The sequence below is a fragment of the Carcharodon carcharias genome, chromosome 2, assembly GCF_017639515.1.
Source record: "Carcharodon carcharias isolate sCarCar2 chromosome 2, sCarCar2.pri, whole genome shotgun sequence".
Lineage (NCBI taxonomy): Eukaryota > Metazoa > Chordata > Chondrichthyes > Lamniformes > Lamnidae > Carcharodon > Carcharodon carcharias.
The window spans coordinates 207,339,229-207,352,743 of record NC_054468.1 but is presented as its reverse complement, the minus strand read 5'-3'; the positions used below and the strand labels follow the sequence as shown (position 1 = coordinate 207,352,743).

The 13,515-nt window shown below is 49.9% G+C and overlaps 1 protein-coding gene across 5 annotated transcripts in view; it reads right to left on the bottom strand.

Annotated features, from left to right (window-relative positions):
• Nucleotides 1–13,515, bottom strand: part of ppp1r21 (protein phosphatase 1, regulatory subunit 21) — a 174,964-nt gene that overhangs the window by 125,531 nt on the left and 35,918 nt on the right. For all 5 annotated transcript variants that reach the window (XM_041213993.1, XM_041214011.1, XM_041214004.1 and 2 more), the window contains one exon: nucleotides 9,980–10,129. In XM_041213993.1, coding sequence (XP_041069927.1) covers nucleotides 9,980–10,129 — 150 coding nt within the window. The remainder of the gene's footprint in view (nucleotides 1–9,979; nucleotides 10,130–13,515) is intronic.

The following is a 13,515-nucleotide window of genomic DNA, read 5'->3' as shown; positions in this document are numbered from 1 at the left end:
CACACATTATGCCCCCCCACACACACACACACACATTATGCCCCCCCCCCACACACACACACACATTATGCCCCCCCACACACACACACACACATTATGCCCCCCCACACACACACACACACATTATGCCCCCCCCCACACACACACACACATTATGCCCCCCCCCACACACACACACACATTATGCCCCCCCCCACACACACACACACACACATTATGCCCCCCCCCACACACACACACACATTATGCCCCCCCCCACACACACACACACATTATGCCCCCCCCCACACACACACACACATTATGCCCCCCCCCACACACACACACACATAATGCCCCCCCACACACACACACACACATTATGCCCCCCCACACACACACACACACATTATGCCCCCCCACACACACACACACACATTATGGGCCCCCCCCCCCACACACACACACACACATTATGCCCCCCCCACACACACACACACACACACACATTATGCCCCCCCCCACACACACACACACACACACATTATGCCCCCCCACACACACACACACACACACATTATGCCCCCCCACACACACACACACACACACATTATGCCCCCCCAACACACACACACACACACACACATTATGCCCCCCCACACACACACACACACACATTATGCCCCCCCACACACACACACACACACACACATTATGCCCCCCACACACACACACACACACACATTATGCCCCCCCACACACACACACACACACACATTATGCCCCCCCCACACACACACACACACATTATGCCCCCCCACACACACACACACACACACACACATTATGCCCCCCCACACACACACACACACACACATTATGCCCCCCCACACACACACACACACACACATTATGCCCCCCCACACACACACACACACATTATGCCCCCCCACACACACACACACACATTATGCCCACACACACACACACATTATGCCCACACACACACACACATTATGCCCACACACACACACATTATGCCCACACACACACACACATTATGCCCACACACACACACACATTATGCCCACACACACACACATTATGCCCCCACACACACACACATTATGCCCACACACACACACACATTATGCCCCCACACACACACACACACACACATTATGCCCCCCCACACACACACACACACACACATTATGCCCCCCCACACACACACACACACACATTATGCCCCCCCACACACACACACACATTATGCCCCCCCACACACACACACACACATTATGCCCCCCCACACACACACACATTATGCCCCCCCACACACACACACATTATGCCCCCCCACACACACACACATTATGCCCCCCCACACACACACACATTATGCCCCCCCACACACACACACATTATGCCCCCCCACACACACACACACACACATTATGCCCCCCCACACACACACACACACATTATGCCCCCCCACACACACACACACACATTATGCCCCCCCACACACACACACACATTATGCCCCCCCCCACACACACACACATTATGCCCCCCCCCACACACACACACATTATGCCCCCCCCCACACACACACACATTATGCCCCCCCCCACACACACACACATTATGCCCCCCCCCCCACACACACACATTATGCCCCCCCCCACACACACACATTATGCCCCCCCACACACACACACACACATTATGCCCCCCCCACACACACACACACACATTATGCCCCCCCACACACACACACACACACATTATGCCCCCCCACACACACACACACATTATGCCCCCCCACACACACACACATTATGCCCCCCACACACACACACACACATTATGCCCCCCCACACACACACACACACACATTATGCCCCCCCACACACACACACACACATTATGCCCCCCCACACACACACACACACATTATGCCCCCCCACACACACACACACACATTATGCCCCCCCCCCACACACACACACACATTATGCCCCCCCACACACACACACATTATGCCCCCCCCCACACACACACACACATTATGCCCCCCCCCACACACACACACACATTATGCCCCCCCCCACACACACACACACATTATGCCCCCCCCCCACACACACACACACATTATGCCCCCCCCCACACACACACACACATTATGCCCCCCCACACACACACACACACATTATGCCCCCCCACACACACACACACACACATTATGCCCCCCCACACACACACACACACATTATGCCCCCCCACACACACACACACACATTATGCCCCCCCACACACACACACACACATTATGCCCCCCACACACACACACACACATTATGCCCCCCCCCACACACACACACACACATTATGCCCCCCCACACACACACACACACACACACATTATGCCCCCCCACACACACACACACACACACATTATGCCCCCCCACACACACACACACACACATTATGCCCCCCCACACACACACACACACACACATTATGCCCCCCCAACACACACACACACACACACATTATGCCCCCCCAACACACACACACACACACACATTATGCCCCCCCACACACACACACACACACATTATGCCCCCCCCCACACACACACACACACACATTATGCCCCCCCACACACACACACACACACACATTATGCCCCCCCACACACACACACACACACATTATGCCCCCCCACACACACACACACACACATTATGCCCCCCCACACACACACACACACACACACACATTATGCCCCCCCACACACACACACACACACACATTATGCCCCCCCACACACACACACACACATTATGCCCCCCCACACACACACACACATTATGCCCCCTCACACACACACACACACACACACACACATTATGCCCCCCCACACACACACACACACACACATTATGCCCCCCCACACACACACACACACACACATTATGCCCCCCCACACACACACACACACATTATGCCCCCCCACACACACACACACACATTATGCCCCCCCACACACACACACACACATTATGCCCCCCCACACACACACACACACATTATGCCCCCCCACACACACACACACACATTATGCCCCCCCACACACACACACACACATTATTCCCCCCCACACACACACACACACATTATGCCCCCCCCCACACACACACATTATGCCCCCCCACACACACACACACACACATTATGCCCCCCCACACACACACACACACATTATGCCCCCCCACACACACACACACATTATGCCCCCCCACACACACACACACACATTATGCCCCCCCACACACACACACACACATTATGCCCCCCCACACACACACACACACATTATGCCCCCCCACACACACACACACACATTATGCCCACACACACACACACATACATTATGCCCACACACACACACATTATGCCCACACACACACACATTATGCCCCCTCACACACACACACACACACACACACATTATGCCCCCCCACACACACACACACACACACACACATTATGCCCCCCCACACACACACACACACACACATTATGCCCCCCCACACACACACACACACATTATGCCCCCCCACACACACACACACACATTATGCCCCCCCACACACACACACACACATTATGCCCCCCCACACACACACACACACATTATGCCCCCCCACACACACACACACACATTATGCCCCCCCCCACACACACACACACACATTATGCCCCCCCACACACACACACACACACATTATGCCCCCCCACACACACACACACACATTATGCCCCCCCACACACACACACACATTATGCCCCCCCACACACACACACACACATTATGCCCCCCCACACACACACACACACATTATGCCCCCCCACACACACACACACACATTATGCCCCCCCACACACACACACACACACATTATGCCCCCCCACACACACACACACACACATTATGCCCCCCCACACACACACACACACATTATGCCCCCCCACACACACACACACACATTATGCCCCCCCACACACACACACACACATTATGCCCCCCCACACACACACACACACATTATGCCCCCCCACACACACACACACACATTATGCCCACACACACACACACATACATTATGCCCACACACACACACGCACACATTATGCCCACACACACACACGCACACATTATGCCCACACACACACACGCACACATTATGCCCACACACACACACGCACACATTATGCCCCCCCACACACGCACACATTATGCCCCCCCACACACGCACACATTATGCCCCCCACACACACGCACACATTATGCCCCCCCACACACTCGCACACATTATGCCCCCCCACACACTCACACATTATGCCCCCCCACACACGCACACATTATGCCCCCCACACACGCACACATTATGCCCCCCCACACACCACACATTATGCCCCCCCCACACACGCACACATTATGCCCCCCACACACGCCACACATTATGCCCCCCCACACACGCACACATTATCCCCCCCACACACGCACACATTATGCCCCCCCACACACGCACACATTATGCCCCCCCACACACGCACACATTATTGCCCCCCCACACACGCACACATTATGCCCCCCCACACACGCACACATTATGCCCCCCCACACACGCACACATTATGCCCCCCCACACACGCACACATTATGCCCCCCCACACACGCACACATTATGCCCCCCCACACACGCACACATTATGCCCCCCCACACACGCACACATTATGCCCCCCACACACGCACACATTATGCCCCCCACACACACGCACACATTATGCCCCCCCACACACGCACACATTATGCCCCCCCACACACGCACACATTATGCCCCCCCACACACGCACACATTATGCCCCCCCACACACGCACACATTATGCCCCCCCACACACGCACACATTATGCCCCCCCACACACGCACACATTATGCCCCCCCACACACGCACACATTATGCCCCCACCACACACGCACACATTATGCCCACACACACACGCACACATTATGCCCACACACACACGCACACATTATGCCCACACACACACGCACACATTATGCCCACACACACACGCACACATTATGCCCACACACACACGCACACATTATGCCCCCCCACACACGCACACATTATGCCCCCCCACACACGCACACATTATGCCCCCCCACACACGCACACATTATGCCCCCCCACACACGCACACATTATGCCCCCCCACACACGCACACATTATGCCCCCCCACACACGCACACATTATGCCCCCCCACACACGCACACATTATGCCCCCCCACACACGCACACATTATGCCCCCCCACACACGCACACATTATGCCCCCCCACACACGCACACATTATGCCCCCCCACACACGCACACATTATGCCCCCCCACACACGCACACATTATGCCCCCCCACACACGCACACATTATGCCCCCCCACACACGCACACATTATGCCCCCCCACACACGCACACATTATGCCCCCCCACACACGCACACATTATGCCCCCCCACACACGCACACATTATGCCCCCCCACACACGCACACATTATGCCCCCCCACACACGCACACATTATGCCCCCCCACACACGCACACATTATGCCCCCCACACACGCACACATTATGCCCCCCCACACACGCACACATTATGCCCCCCCACACACGCACACATTATGCCCCCCCACACACGCACACATTATGCCCCCCCACACACGCACACATTATGCCCCCCCACACACGCACACATTATGCCCCCCCACACACCACACATTATGCCCCCCCACACACGCACACATTATGCCCCCCCACACACGCACACATTATGCCCCCACACACACGCACACATTATGCCCCCCCACACACGCACACATTATGCCCCCCCACACACGCACACATTATGCCCCCCCACACACGCACACATTATGCCCCCCCACACACGCACACATTATGCCCCCCCACACACGCACACATTATGCCCCCCCACACACGCACACATTATGCCCCCCCACACACGCACACATTATGCCCCCCCACACACGCACACATTATGCCCCCCCACACACGCACACATTATGCCCCCACACACACGCACACATTATGCCCCACCACACCACGCACACATTATGCCCCCCCACACACGCACACAAATTGCCCCCCCCACACACGCACACATTATGCCCCCCCACACACGCACACATTATGCCCCCCCCCACACGCACACATTATGCCCCCCCCCACACGCACACATTATGCCCCCCCCCACACGCACACATTATGCCCCCCCCCACACGCACACATTATTGCCCCCCCCACACGCACACATTATGCCCCCCCCCACACGCACACATTATGCCCCCCCCACACGCACACATTATGCCCCCCCCACACGCACACATTATGCCCCCCCCCACACGCACACATTATGCCCCCCCCCACACGCACACATTATGCCCCCCCCACACGCACACATTATGCCCCCCCCACACGCACACATTATGCCCCCCCCACACGCACACATTATGCCCCCCCCCACACGCACACATTATGCCCCCCCCCACACGCACACATTATGCCCCCCCACACGCACACATTATGCCCCCCCACACGCACACATTATGCCCCCCCACACGCACACATTATGCCCCCCCACACGCACACATTATGCCCCCCCCACACGCACACATTATGCCCCCCCACACGCACACATTATGCCCCCCCCACACGCACACATTATGCCCCCCCACACGCACACATTATGCCCCCCCCACACGCACACATTATGCCCCCCCACACGCACACATTATGCCCCCCCACACGCACACATTATGCCCCCCCACACGCACACATTATGCCCCCCCACACGCACACATTATGCCCCCCCACACGCACACATTATGCCCCCCCCACACGCACACATTATGCCCCCCCACACGCACACATTATGCCCCCCCACACGCACACATTATGCCCCCCCACACGCACACATTATGCCCCCCCACACGCACACATTATGCCCCCCCCACACGCACACATTATGCCCCCCCCACACGCACACATTATGCCCCCCCACACGCACACATTATGCCCCCCCACACGCAACACATTATGCCCCCCCACACGCACACATTATGCCCCCCCCACACGCACACATTATGCCCCCCCCACACGCACACATTATGCCCCCCCACACGCACACATTATGCCCCCCCACACGCACACATTATGCCCCCCCACACGCACACATTATGCCCCCCCCACACGCACACATTATGCCCCCCCACACGCACACATTATGCCCCCCCACACGCACACATTATGCCCCCCCACACGCACACATTATGCCCCCCCACCACGCACACATTATGCCCCCCCACACGCACACATTATGCCCCCCCCACACGCACACATTATGCCCCCCCACACGCACACATTATGCCCCCCCACACGCACACATTATGCCCCCCCACACGCACACATTATGCCCCCCCACAACGCACACATTATGCCCCCCCACACGCACACATTATGCCCCCACACACGCACACATTATGCCCCCCCACACGCACACATTATGCCCCCCCACACGCACACATTATGCCCACACACACGCACACATTATGCCCACACACACGCACACATTATGCCCACACACACGCACACATTATGCCCCCACACACGCACACATTATGCCCACACACACACACATTATGCCCACACACACACACATTATGCCCACACACACACACATTATGCCCACACACACACACATTATGCCCACACACACACACATTATGCCCACACACACACACATTATGCCCACACACACACACATTATGCCCACACACACACACATTATGCCCACACACACACACATTATGCCCACACACACACACATTATGCCCACACACACACACATTATGCCCACACACACACACATTATGCTCACACACACACACATTATGCCCACACACACACACATTATGCCCACACACACACACATTATGCCCACACACACACACATTATGCCCACACACACACACATTATGCCCACACACAATTATGCCCACACACACACACATTATGCCCACACACACACACATTATGCCCACACACACACACATTATGCCCACACACACACACATTATGCTCACACACACACACATTATGCCCACACACACACACATTATGCCCACACACACACACATTATGCCCACACACACACACATTATGCCCACACACACACACATTATGCCCACACACAATTATGCCCACACACACACATTATGCCCACACACACACATTATGCCCACACACACACACATTATGCCCACACACACACACATTATGCCCACACACACACACACACACACACACATTATGCCCACACACACACACACAAAAATGTAAAACATTTCGGATGCATTTTGATACAGATAAAAACAATCTTTGAAGATTACAAATATTTTCTAATATGCAAGGTACCCTCAATCAGTAACTCTATTCTGATTGAATGGAGATAGTATTTAACTAGAATTTGTAGCCTTAAGTGACTGTTCCATCTCTGAGCTCTAAATGGTATAAATATTTTTGTCCTAGAAAACCAAGTTTGTTTGTTAGCTGACACAGCGATCATTGCTATGGGAGATCTGTTAATATCAAATACAAATCAGCATGGATGTCTCCATGGTTCCAAAAGTTACTTTTAACAAATATCTATTGCAAGAACTGCATTTAAACTCCCATGCCAGGATGTTCAGCTATTGTGTCAAAGGGCAATAAGAACATTGAGAGAGACTGATTAAGGTTGGGGGGGCAGGGGGGGAAACCTGAAAAAGTTAAAAGACAGCACTTCCATATCAAATGGCATTGACAGTGCTACTTGAATTTGTTGCAGTCTTATTCCACAGCTGGATACAACCGGAGATGGAAAATTTTTCACAACTAGTGTGTGTGTATGTGTTTGTGGAGTGGGTGAGTAGGGAGAGAGAGAGCGCGAGAGAGAGATTAATGATTAGCCTAGCAGCAATTAGTGTGTCGAAGATTGACCTGCTTATTAAGTAAGACCTTGGGGCTAAAACTGGAAGTCCTGGCAATAGAATGTTCCAGACCGTGACTATTGCATCAACAGCTGTGATCATGTGATGGTTGAAGTCTGCTGATGCACATCGAGTAGACAAGATACTAAAAATTAGGCTAGAGATCACAAGCCAGTGTGCTGTAAGAGTACCAATCACATCAAAAGGGAAAAATTTCCAGTTTGCCAAGTAAAAAGAAGCATTTTCTTATTTTAGTGCAAGAACACATACCTACTTTCAATTGTGCTCTGTCAATAATACTCCACTTGTAAATTGCTTTTGTGCTAAAGAATAAACTGATTGTAATCAGAATCGCCAACTGACTTTGTTACTAAAAGTGAACAATGCAAATTTTTAACACCCCCCAACCTTTCTGCAATAAACAGTTTCTGAAAGGGCACATGTAAAACATCAATTTATTTTTTTGCAAAAAAGCTTATTCACTTATTGTGAATTTCAAGAATGGTTTGCTTTTCTTTCAGATTAACAGCATTTGCTGTTAAACTTTCAGAATATTTTAGAGCCTCTGTCCTTATATTTAAACTGTTTTCCTCTCTTTAGATCCTCCCCATCTCAGTAATTCCTGTTAATACAACAAACCTATATTGATAAACTCTACTAATACTGCAATTTTGTATAATTTTCTCTCTGCTGCAAGACATTTAGTTACGTCTTAGTTAACCATAAGACAAGGATATAATATGTGCAAAATACTTATGCAACTTAAATAATTGTGCAATGGTTAAACTCTTTACTGACAGCATAAAGGACATATGGTATTAAAGTAGCTATTTTTCCTGCTATTAGGAACAGCACTTTAAGAAATGAAACATACCTTTTGGTTCAAAGGAGATATAGTGTCTGTCGCAGAGTCAATGGGGTAGATCTGAATTCTTTGCTCAGTATAGGTATGAAGATTTAGCAATGCTCCCACTAAATCCCGAACAAAAGCCAGTGCCTGTCCATTAAGATCGCGAGCTTTCAGCTGAAATTTAACAGTTCTTTTTGTGAAATGTAGCATGGTAGTTAGTTTTACATAGTACTACAAAGCACTTTTTTTTTGTTAATCTCTTTCTCCCCTCCCTCGTGGCCATTATCCACATTTAAGTCTCAACAGTGAATGCTGATGGTTATCTTGACTACACAGGGTATACCAGGTGAACCTGAGCTGTACATGCACACATACACTTTTAGTGGAAGCAACCGTATAACGATCAACAGTAATAACTATCTGATATCAGCTAACTGGGCACAAGCCAGAGATTGAACTCAGTGACTTTCCTTATCTGTCTGACTCAAAAGGGGATGAACCTTAAGCTATTAAGATAGATGGTGTTGTATTAATTACCAGCAGACAACTATAAAAGATCTTGATTTGGATTAAATGATTAAAAAAATAATTTACAGGATTGGGCATCACTGGTAAGGCCAGCATTTATTGCCCATCGAGAGTTGCTCTTGAGAGGGTGGTGAGATGAGCCACCTTCTTGAATGCAACAGAGTGGTTCGCTGGGCCATTTCAGAGGGCAATTAAGAATCAACCACATTGTTGTGGGGCTGGAATCACATGTAGACCAGACCGGGCAAGGAGCAGCAGATTTTCTTCCATTAAGGACAATGCTGAACCAGATACTTTTTACAACAATACACAGTAGTTTTTGTGGTCACCATTACGACACCAGCTATAAACTCCCCTGCTACCATTGTGGGATTTGAACTCGTGGCTCAAGGTCATTACTCTAGGTCTCTGGATTATTTGTCTAGGGACATAACCACTATGCTAGTGTACACCATAAAAATGCACATTGCAGTTTTTTGTCCCAAATCAGTCAGGCTTACAACTGCTGAGAATGAAGCAGCTTTGGCACAAAATTTATGAAACAATCTCAGAACAATTTCAACTTGGAACTAACCATTAAACTTATCATACAGCAAAAGGCTATGTACACACAGATATTTATCAGTTATTACAACAAATGGATTCATAAAGCATTGCAGATTCAAGAAACATCTCAAAGTGCTTTGCAAATAGGCATAAGGAAAAACTAATGCCAAATCAAGAGGAGAATACAGATGATCAAAAACAATCAGAAATGTTTTTAAAAGGAAGATGGTGGTGGAGGGAAAAGAGGAAGAAAAATGGATGGAAATAGGAGTCAGAAAATGACAATTAAGAATTGCACGTGGCATTGTTCCTCCCTTCCCCTAAAGCTCACCCATATCTGTACAGACTGAGAACATGGAAGGGTTATTTTTCTGCTGATCTGCTCAGATTTGCTCTTGGTGCTTCCTTATAAACAATCGCACACAGCAGTTATACAAGGGATGTATTCTACCCTCAAATTTTTGGTCTTTTATTTCAAGTGGTTTGTTTCTCTTCAGCTATGCCTCCAGTCACTGTCTTTCACATTCAGTAAAACAAACAATTCGTACGCACAAATTTGATTGTGGGACTGATGTGAGGAATGGCTAGCTGCATAATTTGGTTGATGTCCCCACAGAAAATAGCCTTGAAGTGCTGCTGAATTTCAGGAGGGCCTGGCTACATCTGATCTGGGGATACTTCATGTTAACACTGGGCATCAGGAATGGAGAAATACTTTGTAAAGACATTAATCTGTACAGATACTCTTCACCTTGAGAAACCAAAATAAGTTCACTTTTTCAAGACATGTAATTATGAAATCATTGATGCTGCATTTGAAACCAGCAAAAAATAAGTGATAAAGTCAGGAATTTGGTGCGAGTGGAAATTCAGTGCACAAGGGGAAGGAAATGCTGCTTTTTAATTCTTCTTTAAACTTGAACTTGCTACGACATCACTTCAATAAACTCGTAACTTAAACCAAATACATTAATTCAATTAAAAATTAACTAATCAAATAAGCGTTCGATAGACATGGCAGGACAGGTGGTATGTGTCATAATTGGGGCACGTGGGGGTTTGTGGTAAACATTGCGATCCCAGAAAACTATATCTGCGGTATCTACAGCTCGAGGAACTTTGGCTCAGAGTTGTGAGCAGGAGTCTGATCTGCAGACATTGCAGAAGAGGGAGGGGGAAGAGGTACCTAGACCAGGAGGCAATCACACTCCTTATTTAAGTAGGACTTCAGAGTTAGTCAATGGTTAGAGACAGGAAGGTCCAAATGCTACTCAGGCAGATATGGAAACCCAGGATGATGTGATTAAAAACAATCCAGTTTACATGTTGCATAAATGCCCCTAATTTTGACCAACAGGTACAAGGTATTTGCCACCTGTGCGGATGAGATCAAGGGCTGCAGGGTGGCTAGGCAAATCTGATCATAGCATCATGGTGCAGGAGGCCATTCAAATCGGGAGAGTGAAAAGGAATGTGGAAATGATAGGGGTCAATATAGTCAGAAGAATAGATATTGTTTCTTTGCAGCCACAACCAGGAGCTCCAAAGGTTGTGTTGCCTGCCTGGTGCTTTGTTATAATGTAGGAAATGTGGCAGCTAATTTATGCACAGCTAGCTTCCATGAACAGCAATGTGATAATGATCAGTTTTTTTAAAAAAAGTATCTTAATTGAGGGATCAATATTGGCCAGGACACGGTGGATAACTAACTCCCTTGCTCTTCTAAATAGTGATGAGATTTTAATGCCCATCCGAGAGAGCAGATGGAGGCTCTGTTTAATGTCTCATCTGAAAGACAGCACCTCTGACCATGCAGAACTCCTTCAGTACCACACTGGGATTTCAGCCTAGATCTTGTGTTCAAACCTCTGGACTAGGACTTGAACCCACAACCTTTTGACAGGGGTAAGAGTTCTACCAACTCAGCCAGCAACAACACACAAAAAAGAAATAAAATTTGATTACGAAAGCTCTTAAAAAAAAGTTTTTCAAAAGATTACTCTGCACAGCCACTCTTTAATCTTCAACACTGATGGTTTCCTGCATTTACATTATCTACATAAACAATGTGGATGCAATACCAGTGGTTGCCAGTTCACCAACAGTGTTGCCGCACAAGTGGGTCGGGCAAACCTCCTGAATCTAGTTCTGAAGAGTCATATGGACTCGAAACGTTAACTGTATTCCTCTCCGCAGATGCTGTCAGACCTGCTGAGTTTTTCCAGCTAATTTTGTTTTTGCTCCTGAATCTAGTGCCTCACACCAACAACGGTGACTGGAGTCACTAAAATGATTATACTTGCATGCTGTTCAGCAGTTAAAAAGGTACCTCTTCCTCATGAAGGATTCTTGAGAAATATGGATAGCTTAATTCAAATCAATAGCCCAAATCTTGCAGTCCCAAAAGTGGCAAATGCCAAGATGTTTGGTGTTACCAAGGTCTGTAATAGAACTGTAACTTCCAGGTAGCCCACTTGCACTCAAAT